Source organism: Dendrobium catenatum, unplaced genomic scaffold (assembly GCF_001605985.2).
Source record: "Dendrobium catenatum unplaced genomic scaffold, ASM160598v2 fragScaff_scaffold_156, whole genome shotgun sequence".
Lineage (NCBI taxonomy): Eukaryota > Viridiplantae > Streptophyta > Magnoliopsida > Asparagales > Orchidaceae > Dendrobium > Dendrobium catenatum.
Window position 1 is genome coordinate 2,884,489 of NW_021318618.1, and position 19,499 is coordinate 2,903,987.

Sequence of the window (19,499 nt, forward strand, 5' to 3'; positions counted from 1 at the left end):
CCATGTGTATATCACTTGAGCAAGACCACTTTGATGTTTGGTTTCATATTTCCCTTCTTAATTTTCAAGAAATTATTTTGATTTATAAAAAAAAATACTTATATGAGATCTTCAAGATCAGAATACAAAATAGGTGCGGACTCCGGACGTGGTAGAGGATCCGAAGGGCGACGGCGGAAGCAGAAGAAAGGCGGAGGAGGAGAAGAATAAGAATAATGGCGCTAGCTTTCTGGGAAGATGAAACGGAAGCGAATACTCACTATCTCCAATAAGGTCGCGTCTTCCTCCTCCTCCACCTCCTCGTTCTCCTCCTCCGCCGCCGCCGCCGCCACCCCCAAGCTTCGGCAGCACTATGGAGGATTAGTTCTACTCCCTTGAAGACATTGTAGAAGGATTTGAATTGCTTGACTACGTCAAAGCTTTTGCCGTTTTTAGGCTTTTTTTCTATCTTCTCTTTCTTGGGAGATATGTTGGAGGACCGCTCCTGCCTGTTCCCAAAGATATTACCGAACACCTTCGAGCAAGAATCCACTTGGTTCTACATGAGCTCTGAAATTTCTAATAATAAATACAGCCCGATTGGAGGACAGGAAGAGGATGAGGAGGGAAATAGTGGAGATATGGGGAAGAGGAGAAAATCTATGGAGCTTATTGGTGCTTCCAGTAGCAGAGAAATTGAACAAACACCAAATGATAGTAATCGACAAGGAGATGATAGGGATTATTCAGCTGTAGATGATCTTATAAGTCCAATAGGTAGAGATATCACAATCGACTGCCTGCTTCGATGCTCTCGCTCAGATTATGGTTGTATTGCGTCCCTCAACAGGAGCTTTCGATCTCTGATCCGTAGTGGTGAGATTTACAAACGAAGGCTGCAGATGGGTATTGTAGAGCACTGGGTTTATTTCTCTTGCAACGTTCTTGAGTGGGAGGCCTATGATCCTTACCGCAATAGATTGATCAGTCTTCCCAGAATGCCTCCTAATGAATGCTTCATGTGTTGTGATAAGGAGTCCCTTGCAGTAGGTACGGAGCTTCTTGTTTTTGGGAGGGGAGTAACTTCTCACGTTGTACTGAGATATAGCATACTGAATAATTCTTGGTCACCTGGAAAAGAAATGAATTCGCCTAGGTGCTTGTTTGGATCAGCTAGCTCCGGCGAGAAAGCTATTGTAGCTGGTGGTACTGATGCTCGTGGAAATATATTGAGCTCAGCAGAGCTCTATAATTCCGAGCTCCAAACTTGGGAGACTCTTCCTAGCATGAACATACCAAGGAAGATGTGTTCTGGTGTGTTCATGGATGATAAGTTTTATGTGATTGGTGGGGTGGCTAGCAACAAAGAGGTGTTAACATGCGGAGAAGAGTATGATCTTGCTAAAGGAGTTTGGAGGCAAATCCCAAATATGTCTTCTGGTCTGTGTGGAGAGCATGGCGCTCCTCCACTTGTAGCTGTTGTCAACAATAAACTTTATGCAGCAGATTGTGCCTCAAAAGAAGTGAGGGAGTACAATAAGGAGAATAACTCATGGACCACCTTAGGTCAATTGCCTGAGAGAAATGTTCCTGTGAATGGCTGGGGTGTTGCATTCCGAGCGTGTGGCGAGCAGCTTATGGTTATTGGCGGACCAAGGGGACTGGGGGGAGGAATGATTGAGCTCAACTCATGGATTCCAAATGAGAGGCCACCTGCGTGGAATATGATTGCTAGCAAACATTCTGGAAATTTTGTCTATAATTGTGCCGTTATGAGCTGCTGATCTATCTGATCTTAGTCACCTTACTTTATACTCTACTTCTTAGAACGATAGAGGCACAAGATTGGCTTGTTCTTACAGTTTAAAATACTGATTCTACATAATAGGTAATCTCTACCCTTTTTCTTTGATATTTGAAGTGAACTCAAAATTCAATATAATTCTCTCTTCGCATCCTACACTTGTTTTCTTTTATATATCAAACTTGCTCTTTTTCTTCGCCCCTTTGATTTACCATGCATTTCTTCAAATTTGAGAAAGGGAAGAACACAACTTTTGGCAGCATGCTGGACTTTTTTAAGGATAAAACCATTTTGAAGTGGTTTCCTTCTTATGTTATCTGAACCAACTGTACAAACTATTCTGTGATCCATAGACTGGACAGCTTTCCCAGGAAAATTAGTAGCTCAAGTTCATTAAACCTTCATTGCTGGTTATGATGTTTATTTGCAGTCAATAACTGAAGGCATGTTTTATTGCTTCTTTTTCCTTTTTTTTTTCCTGTTAATGGAACCTTGCGCTTTTTGTTTCTGCTTAACTTCACTTTGTTAAGCATGTTCGCTATTTTTTACTGTATTGGTGGTGGAAATGGCATAATAGTCCATTACATTTCAAATATTATGTTTACCTATTTAATATTTACACCCAATCACTTCCAGTGTTTGAATGGGCAAATTATTGCATCCGGTCACCTGACATGCGGACATCCAATCCGGACACGCCACCTCACCGGATGCACTGGGCCCCGATATTTTTGAGTGACGTGTGCGTTTTTATTGGTGTCCGGACGAATCCGGACACCGGATACAATAATTTGCCGTTTGAATGTTTGTTATGCGCTTGACACATAACTTCTTTAAATTCCGTTTTATTAAATTTCTTTTTTTAATTGTTTCATCAGCTTGCAACCTAGGTTTCTACTTTATAGAAATGAGAAGAAGAGGGCGAACAGGGAAAATTTATTAACAAAAAAGAATGAGTTAGCTACACTAGTCAACGAGATTTATTTTTCTTAATATTAACCATTTGATTTCTAAATTAAATAACGTTCCAAGAAGATCATATGCACCTTGCCTTGGTTATTATCATTTTGAACATGCATATAGTTTTGATGAACTTCTTGTATCATAATTGGTAACCACTTATTGTCCATATCAAAAAAATAAATATGATCTTCTCAACTAGTAGAGAGACACCGTTTTCTCTTGCTATTAGTTGTGAAGCAATGATACTTGTCAAGATCTACCAACCTATAGCTCATATTTGGGTAACTGTTTCCACCATTAGATTAGGTACCTAAGTGGATCTAGAGTAATTAGGATGTGCCGAAGTCAACCAAAATCTATTAGAAGAAACCAAACGTGCAATTCTTCCCCAATTTAAAACACAGCAAGGCCGAGTCACTTAAATGGTCTATGGCAAGTGCAGGGTCTGAGAGTTCAATGCTCAGGATTTCGTCCTTAGAAAGATGGAGGTCATAAGGAAGCACTCTGGCTTATGAAAAGTTCTCAGCCAGTTGAAAAGACCCATGCATCAGAAGGGGTTTCCATAAGCTATACTAGCGAAGGGGAGCATCCTGAGAACTTGGCACTCTAATGTTTTACAATTATAAAATTATTTTATCCTTAGAAGGAATTATTAACTTGTTATATGTAGAAGCATAATCTGCTCAAGAAGTTGGATCCTCATCCCTTCCTATCCAAGAGCCAAGGCCAGAGGACTAGTTAATAGCGAGATGAATCTTTGTCATTTTTCTTAAGTATTCATAAATGACTTTGCTTGTAAGACTTGATGAAAGACATTCCTAGTGATTTAGTCTCTGTGCTTCTTTTTCAAGTCACATATTGGATACTCCTGAACTTATGCAAGCATAAATTCTTTTCTAGAAATCTATTGCCAAAATGCTTCTATATAAAATCCAACATAATGACTATTTTCAGCTTTGACTGTAAAAAAATCTTACGGCTACTCCGCCTCGCTGGTAAAAGCATCGTCCTCCTTTTATTCTCCAATTTTTTTATTCTGTGATAACCAATTATCTTAAAAACTAATGTAACTTTTTTTTTTTTTAACTATGTCAAGACCTTAGTTCTTTCATGTTTTTGTCTGGATGTCTAATCAAGTGCTAATAAGGCCTAGTATACTTCTACCTACATAGAGAAAACTATCACCGACAATCAAGACAATATATTTATGTCGAAAAGGCTGCGAGCTCTTACACTATCGCTTGGGCCCATGCACAAACATAATGTGAAACCCCTTAAGCAAAAGAAGCTAAACTCTTAAACATCGAGATTCCTTTTGATGTAATGGTTGGAATTTCATTAAGAAATACTGTAGTTAAGCGAGCTCATCCCAGAGGAATTCTTAGATGGCTGACCTACTGGGAAGTTGCCCCAACAAGACAATACTGTGAGGATCTTAGGGCAAAGTGGACAATATCTCAATAGTTAAGAGTTTGAGCCTTTACAAATGGTATCAGAGCAATACACAAGTTAGAACATAGGAACCAAGTGCCATACAAGACAAAGTGCTATGCCATGAGAGCCATCTCTTGAATCCTGTATGAGACAAAGTGGTACGTGATGGGAGCCACCACTTGAATTTGTAGGGGCCACCTCGATAATTATATCTGCATGGTGGATGATTATGAGATAATGATATTAATGAGGATGTCAATTACTTAAGTGAGTGAGATTGTGAAACCCCTTAAGCAAAAGAAGCTAAACTCTTAAACATCGAGGCGCCTTTTGATGTAATGGTTGGAATTTTATTAAGAAACCCCGTAGTTATGCATGCTCATCCCAGAGCAATTCTAAGATGGGTGGCATACTGGGAAGTTTCACAAACATGATAAAATCGTGAGGCTCTAAGGTCAAAGCGGACAATATCTCGATTGTTAAGAGTTTGGGCTATTATACATAATCTCCTTAGTCTAATTGATTAAGGCTATAATTACCCTTTTGTTAGCATCCCTTGAGGCATAACACATGCGGGGTTATTTCTTCATTAATAAAAACACTAGTTGTGCCCTTTTATTAGAATCCCACAAGAATAACACTGGAAATAGTCAAATCCCTCAAACATCTCCATTTGATGAGCTTTATGCTTCTCCCGTACATGAGTAAGGATCCTCATCATTGCCTTGTTGTAACTCTTTAAGTGATCTTGAAGTGCTCTCGATCATGCTATTGACTTTGTAGTGTAGCCTTCAACCCCAGAGTCACCATTCCAAAGACATCACCCCAAGAAGTTGATTCTTAGTGTCGTAGTTCAGATTCTTGTTGTTGTTATGGCTTAACTCATCGCAAACTTTCTTGTACTAGATTATTTCTTAAGTATACAACCCAAATTAGCTTTTATCAGAAGCAGGCACAGAAATATCCTAAGGGGCTTTATTATTGGTGAAACCACATCCTTTGCGGAACTTTAAGATGCATTCCATTAAAACACTAAACAAACGTGTTAGTTTGCAAATTTAGCAAAACTGCAAAACTATTTCTTAAGCAATAAGAAGCATCTAGATCATAAACACTCGTATGCTTAATAGAGGTGGTCGTGACCTTGATTGTAAGAGCTCATCCACTTTGCCCATGTATAGTCAATTTGTTGAACAAATGTGGCATTAGTATTAGGACAACTTTCTTTTTCCTTATCTGATGTGTGTTTATCACTTCCAAAGCTAGGAAAAATAGTTAAATTATCATATTCACAAAGCTTCCTTATAATTTACTCCTTTTTCAAGAAAGATGGTTAGGACCCGGGGATGCTAAGTCGACAAACTACCTATTATCTCTATTAGAGGTTCTCCTCCTCAAGAATCTTTGAAGCCTCTTCTCAACACTATTCAAGACCCAATATGTTCCTTGACCACCCTTAGAGGATCTCCATTTTTTTTGGTCTTGTCCTAAAGGTTGCCTTTCTTTTACAAGAAAGAAGTAGGTTCATTGGTCAGAGACATGAGGATGATGCCCTCCATCTGCCCACACGATATGCGTTCGTGGTAGGCCCCTTAATTTTTTTTTTGCTCGCTTATTCCTCTAAACTTTAGTGATTCTAATACCCTAAATAAAAATAGAGAATTTTGTTTTTATCATTGTATTAGTGAAATCGAAGTTAGAGAGGCTTTAAAGAAAAATGAAATGTGAAAAAATGGTTGGACAAGATGATATTCTAATAGAGGTGTGAAAATGCTTAGGAGATGAAAGAATTTCTTAGATTACAAAACTTTTTAATGTTATTTTGAAGATTAAAAAGATGTCATGTGAGTGGAGAAGTGTGTTGATTCTTAGTTTTAAGAATAAAGATGATGCACAAGAGTATGTGAATTATAGAGGATGTGGTCGATGTAGCATATGAAAAACAAGAAGCTCTTGGTCTCAGCTGAGTGAAACAGTCCCTATCCCGCTAATTCCGAATGCAGTTTCTCGTACCTTAGGTCAACTAACCACACCTCAAGACCATGGGAGATGTCTCAGGAAAATCCATTCTCTTATTGATGTTGGGTTTATAGAATCATTATTGTAAGGATAACAATTTGATTGGTGTCCTCTTAGGGTGGTGGTGAAACGAGTATTTAGTGTTTGGTGCTGAACATTTTATGCTACCAAAGGCTAAATTGTCCTTCCTTTAAGGAAAATGGGGGAGGGACTCAGATTAAAAGCTTGAGATGTTATAGAATTAATGGTAATGTTTTTATGAATTATGGATTAGTTGTTGATGTGCTATAATATTTTTATTTTGGTGGCTTATAGTAGAAAATTGGATTTATAGGTTAGGCTTTTGGCTAGGGTATTTTAACATTATTGAGTTGAGCTCTTGGGAGTTATGAGGGATGTGATGGAATATTTGGAAGAATTTTGAAATGGTTATAAGTGTTTTGGGTTTGAGGGAAGCTAGGCTTGATTTATATAGAAGATATAAGAATTATGTTTAGAAAGTCATGATATGAGAAAAAAACACGCTAAACATTCATACTTGTTATGTTTTGATGATTATATGAGCATGGTGATCATTGATAAATCTAATTATGACGAATTGTGATGAATGTTGTTTTGATCCTATATTGATATCATTGATGAACCAAATTATTTGGATGTGTTTTTTAGTCATGATAATAAATATCTAAGTTTTTTAAATCTTGCAATATACAATTGTTGTAACATATGTGATGCAAGTGGGAAACTGTTAGGAATTTTCTAATGTGGGCCTATATATTAATAGTAAGTGTACATTGTATTAGGGGATCTAATTTCTACATATTAAAAGTAATCAACTAAGTTAATAGAATATTGGATTTTTTTAGACGTTTAAGTTGTATGGGTTTTGCAATATGTAGAAATTATATGTTTTATTTTATTATTTATGATTGACCAATAAATAATATTAAATAAAGTACACCACATATAAATTGGGCTTTAGTCCTCACTCTAAATAAACATTTTTGGTTTGCTCACATCCCATCTCTAGGTAAAATAGAGATTTCTCTTTGCAATTTGTAGTTTTAGATGTGGAACAGTGATAACACCTCCTTTCTTTCTCAATAGATTTGGATGTCTTCCCAAAAAATTTCTTAATGATTTAGCATATGATTTTGCTCTGGTGATTAGAGAATTTATTACCTATTAACTTTTTTAACGTAAACATTTTTAAGTCAGCCTCAAATGTTTCACTTACATGAAATGCACTTCTAGTTCAATCCCCTACTAAAGAAAGAAAGTGGTAAAAGGGAAAACGCTGAGTAATAAATGAAACCGAGTTCTTCCACTTCTAATCTAATTTACTTCAGTATTAATAGCATAGAGTACATATGCAGGTTAACCATTGATCTAACATTTAACCATTAAATGTATTATTCGCATGAGAGTATATTTTTATCATCAGAACTTTTCTACTAGAGATGGAAGGGACGTGATGTTGGGGCCCATCTTTGAGATATTTTCCTGAAATTTTGTTTTGTTTTTTAATTATAGTTAGGCTTTCTTTGAATTTTTTTTTTTCTATGGTACTAATGTTTCTCCACCTCATATAGTGGGATGAAGGCTTGATGTTATTGTTGTACTAATGTTTCTTCAAATTAGGTTGGATTCATGTCGGGTAGGTCAATTATGAAAACTATATGTTTGCTGAGTGGTTTGATGGAGAAGTGTAGAGAGAGTAAGGAGGATCTACATATGATATTTATTGATATAGAAAGCATATGATAATTTTCAAGAGAAGTGCTCTAGAGAGTTCTAGAAAAGGAAGGAGATAATAATGCTTATGTTCAAGTTATTATATATATATAATTGTTACTTGTATTCAAACACCGGGTGATTTAACCAAGTATTTTTCTATTTTAGTTTGATTATATCTAGGATCAACATTAAAGCCTATATCTTTTTGGCTTTAGTCATATTGATGTTATTACTAGATGTGTGCAAAAGGATGCATGTTGGTGTATGCTTTTTTCTGATGATATTCTTTTTATTGATAAGACTAGAGAGGGAGTTGATCAAAAACTTGAATTATAAAGGCCAACCTTACATGAATACATCTAAAATCAAATATATGAAAGTATAATTTTAGTAATAATAGATCTAGTTGTGAGATTGTGACATTGGACGATCAAATTATTAAAAAGAATGCATGTTCTAGATATCTCAGGTCTATTGTTCAAATCGATGGTCAAATACATGAGGATATTATTAATAGAATTCAAGTTGGATGGTTGAAGTGGAGGAATGCATTGAGCCTATTGTGTGATAGAATGTACCCCTCAAACTTAAGGGAAAATTTCATAAGATGGTGGTGAGATCTGCAATGCTTTATAGGACAGAATGTTGGCGATTAAGAGAGAAGCATAAAATTGAGTGAAGTGTCGCAAAGATTAGGATGCTCAGTTGGATGGGTGGCTTTACCCTTAAAGGCGAAATACGAAATGAGTATATACATGAAAAGGTTGTAGTAGCTCTAGTGGCAGATAACATTACAAAGAGTCGCCTTAGATGGTTTGGTCGCATAATACGGCGGCCTTATGATGATTCTATTAGGAGTGTAGATATTTTAGATCTAACATATGTTAAGAAAGATAGAGGTGGACCTGAATAGACTTGATTAAAAAGTATTAAAAAAGTCTTTTTTATTTGATTTAAATGACAATTTAACTCTTTATAGAACACAATTAAGAAAAAGGATTCATGTAGTCAGTCCCACATAGTGGAATGAAGGCTTCTTGTTTTGAAGATGGACAACCGGGAACAAGCAAATTTGGTTTGAACTTGCAATTTGGACAATAGGGAACAAAACTCAATTGAAAAAATAGAGGACTGGACCTTAATTTGATAAGTGCAAGATCAAAGTGAAAATATCAAAATCAAATAATAACTTTTAATGTGTCTAAATGAATAAACAATGTTGAATGAAATTCCAACCACAACTTGCTCACATGTAGTGATGAAACTGTAGAAAGTGTGACATGATTATAAGTCATAACATGAAACTCTTGGACGATGATATTTGACTTGCAACATCCATCTCAAAATCTTGCTAACAAATGAGCATATATGGTCATAATAAGTGGTGTGCGTATTGACAATGTATGATGAACGCAATCCATCCAACAATCAGTGTTAACATACAAGTGAATGCGCTAAATCTACCTACAAACAATGGTACTAGTGGTACTTTCATAGATGATGAATCATTTATGGACAATAGAGATTTGCGTACAAATGGATGCGGTAATTCTTCAATCGGAACTAATGATGGATGTCATGTACCACTTATGAATAAGTGATGTGGAAAACATGCTACAAACACATTCAAAGGGTGTACAACAATTCCCTGTGAACAATGACTTATGATGATTGAAATATTTATACCTCACTCATAAGCAACAATCAAAAGAAATTGTGAGGAAGGTGGCAATGTGCTTACATGCAATAATGCAAAAACTGTAAAGAACTTGTAATGAGCAAGTCTTCGAACATAAACTTGCGAGTCAACATGCTAGACTTTTGCAAGAAGGTGGAAATCCACAGGTAATGGAAATTGAAAAGTATATACTCGGCGTCCAGAAAATGTATCAATGAAAGAGGTCAAAAGTACAACGAGCATGACGAACTGATGATCAAGACTTATTAAACAAGCTTCAAGTGAATATAATTTGCAAAGTGATCAATGTCGTTTGACCCCCCTAGTCAACGACAGCGGACTTGTAGATAAATATAGTGGTTGCCTACGCATGCTGAAGGTCAACACACGTTGAACATGATAGATGGATGATGGATGGGTGGAAAGGATGAATACAACTCATTCAACAGTCAACCTCAATTCATAGTCCATTCATCTACCCGCAGGCAATGATGATTAACATGTGATGAATACAACGCACATATGATGAATTTGTCAAGAGGCAGGTATGAAGGAATACGGTGACATCCCTATCATCAATAATGATTAAGCTCCAAGAAAAGACACATCAATCCCCTACAAACAGAAAGGTTCAATGACACTGCTGGAGACTCGTTCCACATTTAACATGTTAATTGCAACCAGAGGGATCCAATATATAGTGAAAACGACAAGTCGTTAGTTCAGGGCAAGTGGCCATTGATTTCGAAGTATAAGATAATAGCAAGGATACATTCATCCAAGGTTGAAATGATTGATTATTCATTTAAGCAAAAAACATAAAATGATGATGATGACATAATTAGAAAGTTGTCTATCGATTTCTATATGAGTTCTGGGAAGAGAAAGCCAAATCAAATAATTATTCTTAAAAATAGAGTGAGTTTCAGCTCAACCAAGTTCTGAACATTGAGTTGGATTAGATTATTGAGGCTTGCAAATTCATTGATGAGCAAGTGGCCCCTAAGCTTATGCTGGTGATTACGTAGAACTCGCCAACGAAGGTGAAAAATATATTATGTTCATAATGCAAGCTCCTATGGGCCGCTGTGGAGTGTCTACTGTGTACTCAATATTTCACCCAGGAGCAAATGCTGCAGGACCACAACAAATATGAATCTCTATAAAGAACTTGCCAAATGTCCAAAATGCCCCCACATATACAAATACAACATGTATACACATAAATACAAATGAATGCATATGAAAATCATACACTTGCATGGGCTCTGGCGAGCATGTTATGTTTACACACGTTACGTTTAAGGATGCTACGCATGTCAATAAATGAACCCAAGTTCGAGCCCGATCCTTCTATGTGGATAGATATGAGTCGGCATGACTCGAACCATCAAACATATATACGGTCAAGATGTCTACCAGAATGTTTGTTTTATACATTTATATTAGGCCTTCAAGGTCTATAACCAAAGAAATTCATCAACAAAAATATAAAGCTTATGAACCCGATCCTTTGTCGGCAAGTTGGCAGAGTCGACAATGTTTAGTCAATAAAATTTCCGTTCATCCCGATGATGGTCATGTTGAACATAGATCTCAACTAGAGGGGTTAATTTCAAATATTCAAAATGCCTCCAAAATACCCATGAAATTCACAATTCCAAAAGTTTCCAAAGTTCAAAATCCAAAATTCCAAGAAAAATCATCAAAATTAAAAAATGTTTAAAATTGAAATCACCATCAAATGCTTAAAGCAAAATCAATCCACTATTCGTAACAATTTGTCGAGGTGGATAAATATAAAAATCACTGCAACTCACAAAGAGCTAATGCTTTTTCAAGAATATCACTAGGATTCATTCTCAAATAGTCTCTTGCCAGTAAGAGCGTCGCACATGTTTTCTAACTGGCAGTTTTTCCATCAAATGACACCGCAGGTAAACGGTTATGATCAGGGCCCTTTGAACCATGTGATTTTGCCGTCAAATGGCACCACTAAATTACTGTTATGGTCAGAGCCTATAAGCTCCCTAATGACATCAAATCCTTGAGATATAAATTAATAAGATATAATTTATAGGGCACAAAGTCCTTTGTTAGCTAAGGTGGATTTAAATTTATTCCCTTAGGTAAATATTTACCCCAGGTCTACAAGACACCCTTGGACGAAGTAACCCATGGCTGCTGGCAAGGATCCTTCTATTAGTTTGGGTTGATTATCTACTCTGACTAAGAAAACTATGGACCACGATGACCTGGGACGACAAAACCATGAGATCTTGATCGGGTCCATTACTCGCTTTAAGTACAAGATGGTGAAATTTTCAATTTTAAATATCAAATTTTCTACACCCAAACCATGCTGCTACTATATGCCAGATAACACATATTCCACATATTTGATTGGCGACTAGCCTTAATCGAAAGTTCTCTCTCATTATCGGAAGGGGTAATTAACTATAGGAGCTTGCACCTATAGAAAATTAGAACTCATATCATAAAGTCCTCGCAAAACGTGGGTGAAATCTTTGGGTTGTGTCTTATCTACAAACCCAATCTGCCTTCCCAAAATTTACCCTGGAACTTAATCTGTTAAAACTCCCCCGAAAAGCAACGGGGAGGACGGGGCCGAATTTTTGGAGCCCACAGTGACACATCTTGCACCTATCTACTCTACTTTAATAGATCCAACAACTGTAGAAATTCATATAGAGGAGAAAAATGAGGAAGTTCAAAAAGAGATAAGAGTCACCAGCATCCAATTGAAAACTTTCTCTCATATAGCAGATTATCAAACACTTATCAAGTCTTCCTTTTCAAGTTGGATGATGTACAGACTCCAACCAATATTCAGGAAGCTTTGAATCACCTAGGATGGAGACAGGCTATTAAAGAAGAAATTATGACATTGGAAAAAAATCAAACATGGGTGAATACGATTTCCCACCAGGAAAGAAAGTTGTGACTTGCAAATGTGTGTTCACAATAAAGCATAAGGTGGATGGTAGTGTTGAGACACTGGAAGTTAGACGGTTGCAAGTGGATTTACTCAGTGTTATGGAATAGACTATCATGAAACTTTTGCTTCTATTGCAGAGCTCAACACCATCAGGATTCTTCTTTCCTTAACAGCAAATTTAGCTAGATATCAGGAATGCATTCTTGAATGGGAATTTGAAAGAAGAAGTCTACATGGAGATTCCAACGGGAATTTAGAAGTCGTATGGAAGGGATAAAGTATCTAAATTGTAAAATCCTTGTATGAATTAAAGCAGTCTCCAAGATCATGATTTGGAAAATTCTCAAAGTATGTAAAAAGGCTATGATTTTAACAATGTCAGGCAAATCATACATTGTTTGTGAAGCAATCAGAAAGAGGTAAGGTAGTAGTACTGATTGTATATGTGGATGACACATCCTTATGGGAAATGATATAGAGGAAATAATGATGATCATGCAGGCTTTGTCTAAGAAGTTTGAGGATCACTTAGATACTTCCTTGGTATGGAGGTAGCTCGATCAAGTAAATGTATATTTATTTCCCAACGCAAGTATATCTTAGACCTACTGAAGGAGACTGGGATGCTGGGATGCATACCAGCCATTACACCTATGGATCTTAAGAAGAAATTTGGGATAGAAAAGGAGGGAGTTCCAGTAGATGAAGGAAGATATCAACGTCTTGTAGGAAAGCTTATATACCTCTCTCACACCCGTCCATATATTAGATTTGCTGTGAGTATGGTAAGCCAATATATGAGTAATCCTATGAAGGAGCACGTAGAGGTAGCATATCAATTATTGAGATATCTCAAGAAGACTCTTGGAAAGGGGCTATTATTCAAGAAAAATGAAGATATGAAATTGATCCTTTATTTTGATGCAGATTGGGAAGATAGCCAGCTTGACAGTCGATCGACCACATGATATTATTTATTTGTGTGGGGGAACCTAGTGACATGGAGGACAAGAAATAATTTGTTGTTTCCAGAAGCAATGCAGAATCTGAACTGAGAGCGTTAGCAATTACTATTTAGAAAGGTATTTAGATCAGACAAGTATTGATTGAACTGAGAATAAATATTGAAGGCACAATAAGTTGAAATGTGACAATCAAGCCGCATTCAGTATGGCCAAAGATTCAGTACATCATGACAGAACGAAACATGTTACTATTGATAGACACTTTATATCTGAGAAAATAAAGAACTTAGAAATTGAAGTAGTATATACCCCAACTCATGAACAACTTGCCAAAATTTTAACAATGGTACTACCGGGCTCTCTACTTGATAAGTTTGTTTGCAAGTTAGGATTATACAACCCAACTTGAGGGGGAGTGTTGAATGGCACAACCAAGGGGAGACCACGTCAGCAATCTGTGGACAGCAATTCGAGGGTTGCAGTTGGAGATCCGTGGGATATGATTATTATAATTAATTATTCTATTACACGTATTGTCATATTTTAAACCACAACTTTTCTTTATGTAGGAAAGTTAGCTTCAGTCTCAGATGTATTGGTGCCTTCAAATGTTTAAGTGAAGATTGATTCTAATGGCTCTTACCTTCATAAGGATACCACTTCCTCGGCCCCTTGGGAGAATGCTTTATTGTTGCAAGTGGTTGTTAACATTAGAGGGTCACATGGATTTATACCATCTTCCATCTCATATTATTGTAGCGCCCTCCACTCAATTGACAAGTTAATGGTTCCTCCATCAGATGCTGCCCCTAACATAGAGATAATTATCTTAGGTTTCGTTTGGGGTGACTTTTTTAATGCTTCTTAAAGCAGTTTTTTAGTTTAAATATTTTTTAAACTAAAAATTTTAGAAAGCAATAAGAAAGTTGTCCCAAACAAAGCTTTAATCAATCCATTGATCATGTTTTACTAGTGGGAGTATGCAATCGGATTTAGGTCATCTTGTAGAATTTATTAGATCAAATGATGCACCATTAATTTTTTTTTTTAAGAATTTACATATATGTGACATAATTCTTATATTTTTACCTATCTAATAGTTAATTTTTTATATTTAGTTATAAAACAAAGTAACATTTAAATACATAAAAATATCATTAATATTAACTTATCAAAGTTAAATACACATTTTAATGTGTATTTTTTTATGCAATTTATAAACTAGGAAGTTACATAATTTATTATAAAGATTTAAGCATTAGCTATAAATACATATAAATTTTATGATATTTATATGGAAATTTCTTTTGTTTAAACCATAATCGATGTCACAATTGAATATATATATACTTACTTACTGCTGAACGTTGTATAAATAGTTCCAGAAAGGTTGTTCAATCCGGCAAGTTCGATTGCTCTGGCAATTTCATCCAGTTTTTTTATGAACCTTCAAAACATTAAAACTTTCAACTATCAAAGATGAAAGTTTTATCAACCATATTATTCTATACAGCAACTCTTATTGTCTTGATGAACGATAAAGGAAATTTAGGATATAAAATTCAGATGATCTCTACAGTTTCAGTGTGTTTCTGACCTGTAGATTCTAACTTCTATATATATAATGTTTATGTTTCTGAAGATTGTTCTTTGTATTAATGTTCTTCATTTTCTTAAACCCTAAAGGTTCAGGAAGCATGAGAAAGGGAAAGAATAGCATGTGAAACCACATATGAATAAAGATGGGTGGGAGAGATCAACAAAAGAAGACCCTCTCATCATTTTACTTCATAAAAATGCTTTTATTTACAATAGGATGAATATAATTATGAAGGCATATGTTAAGATTCTATCGCTGGGATTATGATAAATGATATATTTGAATTCTCTGACGACTTCAAAAATTTATGATCGAGCAAATTCAGGGATATCTTACCTCATTCATTTATTTATTTTAATGCCCTAAAAATTGAAGTCTATTTAGCACTGTCCAACTCTAAGAAATTATCTTTTCATCCATAATCAAATCATTAGATTGAGAAATTATTCTTTCAAAATGACAAAAAAAAAAAAATGATTTGATATGATTACGATTCTAAAGAACAAATTTATTCAAATCTTTAGTTTTCACTCATTTCAGCATAAGTCGGACTAATTTAAATGTCTTTTTAAATTTAATTATGAAATTGTTGTGAGAAAAATATAATTTTAAAAATTATTATAAATATTATAGACTTTTTTAGAAAAAAACTAGGCAATAATTTTCTTAAGAGTTATAACATTGAACAGATATGACAACTTCTTACCACAATTTAATAAATACAGATCCTAAACTAAGTGATTGATCCATTATAGTAGGTTAAAAAATATAATTTTAAAAATTATTATAAATATTATAAAACTTTTTAGAAAAAAATTAGGCAACATTGAACAGATATGACAACTTTTTACCACAATTTAATAAATACAGATCCTAAATTAAGTGATTGATCCATTATAAGTAGGTTAAATACTAATTTAACTAATTAATTATTAATCAGCGCTTCTGATTAATAATATCAACTCATTTCTCCATAGTATTTCAGCCTCTGGAACTGTTCAAATTTTGAAGTGCTTGGAAGTAAAAAATAAGCACCCTGAAAAGCTCATCAGCCATGTAGTCCACAAGACTGAATATCATGAACGACTTCATACTCCCGAAATACCAATCAAATTCAGAGACACTGAACGGATTGAACGAAATAGTGTGATCAGCAAAATAAAACAAAAATATGAAAAATGCCAGTTCCAATTTCTTGGATCATTATCAACTGAACTCCGCCATCTAATCTCAAGAGCTTCAGTTAATGGAATCAACAGCAGCTCTAGAAGCGGGTGGAGGAGCTCCCATTGCGGCGGCGGCCGCCGCTCTTTCTTCTGGACTGAATGGTATTGGTTTGGTAGGGGCGGGCAGACGTCCAATGCTGTCAACCTTATCTCTGATCTTTGGTGGTGGCCTCGCAGCTTTAGGTAACAAACGTCTCTTCTTTTCAAACCATTCCGGATTGAGCAGTGCTCGAAATCCCAGTTTATTGTAATGAACTCTCCTTACAGAACCACCTGTAGCTTCTACTGCTGCTTTTGCTCTAGCTGTCACTCTTGATACCTGCACATAGGCACATTGATATTTTCACTTTATCATTTAAATATATTGAAAAAAGATTATTCATCTCATTTTAGACTTTGTTAGTGATGTCTTTTTTTTCTGCTTCTTAAAACAGTTTCTATTAAGAAGCTGCTTTAAGAAGCAGAACGAAAGCCGTCTCAAACGATGCCTTAATCCCAATCTTTGGGATCAGGAAAGGGTAATGATTTGAAAGCCAATATTTCAAGGATGGAATACAAATATATTCAGCTACACAACTCTCCTTGGCCTATTGGTTGAGAGCTTAGGCTTCCAACTAAGAGGTCCAAGGTTCGAGTCTTTGTGTATGCGTTGTGTGAGTTTGCCTTAATTGGCCTAAATGTCCCAAAAAAAACAAATATATTCAGCTGATGTCACAACAGAATATTCCAGTAAGCATAATTTTATAAGGATTTTCTTTTGTAGAATATGGCATTAGGGTTTAAGAAGATCATACAGTATATAGTATAAATCAAATTCTGAATAAGATCTCTTCGTTAGCTACTCGGAACAAGATTACATATTGTACTTCTATGTAATCTGCAAGAAAGTTGCGATTATTTTCAAATCATGAGCCTGTTTTTTGGGACTTGTCTCTGCTAAACTAGAATGAATTTATCAACTATATCAAGATCAACATCGAAGAAAAATGATTACTCTACATATTTATCAACTTGAAAGAACAATATCTAGAATATGCAATTTTTTTATTGATATAGACATAAAACTCACTTCTAGATGAATTGGCCATTTTATGAGTTCAGCACCACGACCCATCAGCCTAACACCATCCTTGATCTGCTTTCCTATGGCACTTGTTTCCTGCAGTAAGAAGAAATTAGATTTTAATCAACCCAAAATATGACAATGTTAAGAGTACAAGTTATGGCAAATATTGAAACCTTGAGAGTCTTCATTGTTATAAGTTCTGATGAGTCTATCTTGCCAGCGTTGATGAGCTTTGCAATCTTTCCCAGTCCAACTGGCTGTTGAGACAAAATAAAAAAAAGGGAAAAATCAAAATCACTCGAGCAGGCAATAAATAGAGAATTGCAACAGTTATCAATGATTGCAATTAAGAAAGAAGGCAGCCAACAGTATTTGAAAGCCACTGAATAGATAATTCATCTTAGAAAATGACAGCATTCTTATTCTTATCGGAACAATGAGCACCTCAGCAGTAGCATGTAATGCAAAACAACTATTCATACAAAACCATCAGAAAATTTTTATCAGTGACTGCAATCAACCGAACCTCACGAGGTTTCATCATTGTAGCAGCCTTGTCACAGAAATTTTAACCACGAAAAGTCTTCAATCTTTAAATTCTAAAAGTAGCCAAGTGATCTTAGTATCGTGTTTTGGGGGCATGCCTGTATCTATGATTGCAAGCAGCACAGAAGGCAGTCGGTATGGAGTTATTGTAAGGTAAGTTTTTCTTTTCATGGTAGAAGGTTGAATCCTTTTATTTTCTAAATCCCTATCAAATAAGTGGAGGCAGTCTAAGACCTCAATCATCTGTTTTTTCCACTCTGGAGCACATTGCCTTCTGATCTAATCTGTCCAAGGCTTACATCACTCCATGTTGTAATCAGTATAAAAGTGGCGAATGTGAACTATTTTTCACAATTTATTCATGCTAAAAGTTGTCAACGCAAGTAAACCATTTAAGTGGCTTGCACGAATATTTATTTTTGGCATTCCCAGAAGGACTTAATGATCCCTTTCCACCCTTCACCGCATAGAGTTACTTCTTGTTCAGTTAAATCTGTAAGGGACTTCTAACTGAACAAACTATGCTATTTTTACATTCGTCAACACGATTAACACAACTATTTGGGTTGACTTTAATGAACTCCCTGAAGGGCAATGGTTGAATTCATAATTAGCAAGTCACCAACTTTTAACTTCAACACAAAAAAAAAAATCATTTTTAATGTAAAGACACCAAGCATATTTCTTTCATTCCAAAAAATAACTAATTAATTGTCAAAATATTGAAATTCTACAAGTAAATAATGATTGAAGACAAATTTCAGTAACAATCAATTTCACATTTCAAAAAGAAAGTTCAGTACAAATCAAATTTCAATCATTCATGTAGAACCAACGACTAAACAATTTAGAACAAGGATACACGGATGAAGAATTAAGAATCGTGCTGGTAATAGGAGCCTCATGTCATCCACGGAAGTAATCATCCACAATTGTGAAATACGTGAAGAATACACATCCAGCAAACACACAATAATAAATAAAAGCTAAAAAAATATTATTTCAATACTCAATGTTCTTTGATTTTACATAGAAAATATACAAAATAAGAAACTTCTCAAAACCTGTCATAATCTGTTCAAATACATATATCAATACAACCTACTTTAATTCTATTAACAAAAATCCTTCAATAAGATTCAATTCTCGATTTGCTGAAGGATTCGGTAAAACAGCAAAGAAGCTGAGCTAAAATACAAACAGAGAGGTGGTGCGACATTGTAGCAAATCCCAACGTGTGACTACAGATTAGCTGGCGTGAAATAGAAAGGAATTTGAAGGAGATAAGCTACTAGAGGCATCAACAGATAGAGATAACAAGCCAGCAGAGGACGCAAAAGTGAACAACCTGCAATAGGGAAGCAGCAGGAAACTATTGGCAAGACATGAACATCATTGGGAACAGTGTTCACACCAACTTCTTAGATTTGTCAAGCATGCATAACACCGTGAACATTTCTAAAAGATTCAAGTAACCATTTTCTTCCCTTCTGTCAAAACAAAAACTCACCATACACACATCC

At 35.4% G+C, this 19,499-nt stretch overlaps 2 protein-coding genes across 4 annotated transcripts; one reads left to right on the plus strand and one right to left on the minus strand.

Annotated features, from left to right (window-relative positions):
* Positions 1–138: 138 nt before the first annotated feature.
* LOC110094041 (F-box/kelch-repeat protein SKIP11-like) lies at positions 139–16,159 on the plus strand. 3 transcript variants are annotated; one of them, XM_020819173.2, is made up of 2 exons: positions 139–1,867; positions 16,116–16,159. In XM_020819173.2, the coding sequence occupies exon 1, from the start codon at positions 468–470 to the stop codon at positions 1,761–1,763; it is 1,296 nt and encodes a 431-aa protein (XP_020674832.2). In that variant the 5' UTR covers positions 139–467; the 3' UTR covers positions 1,764–1,867; positions 16,116–16,159. The 3 variants fall into 3 exon arrangements, with proteins under 3 accessions (XP_020674832.2, XP_020674830.2, XP_028547736.1); XM_020819171.2 differs by lacking the exon at positions 16,116–16,159 and adding an exon at positions 15,225–15,442; XM_028691903.1 differs by lacking the exon at positions 16,116–16,159 and adding an exon at positions 3,189–3,580.
* A 38-nt stretch (positions 16,160–16,197) lies between these two features.
* On the minus strand, positions 16,198–17,756 carry LOC110094042 (54S ribosomal protein L10, mitochondrial-like). Its single transcript, XM_020819175.2, has 3 exons — positions 17,604–17,756; positions 17,434–17,523; positions 16,198–16,683 (listed from the first exon to the last, which is right to left on the minus strand). The coding sequence occupies exons 1-3, from the start codon at positions 17,616–17,618 to the stop codon at positions 16,378–16,380; spliced, it is 411 nt and encodes a 136-aa protein (XP_020674834.1). The 5' UTR covers positions 17,619–17,756; the 3' UTR covers positions 16,198–16,377.
* Positions 17,757–19,499: the final 1,743 nt, after the last annotated feature.

What these genes read in the sequence shown, in the direction of transcription:
- LOC110094041 (XM_020819173.2), top strand. Translation starts at nt 468, where the DNA reads ATGTTGGAGGACCGCTCCTGCCTGTTCCCAAAGATATTACCGAACACC.
- LOC110094042 (XM_020819175.2), bottom strand. An exon ending in AATGGCCAATTCATCTAGAA is followed by an intron (nt 16,684 to 17,433) that starts GTGAGTTTTATG and finishes GCCTATGTGCAG; the next exon opens with GTATCAAGAGTGACAGCTAG.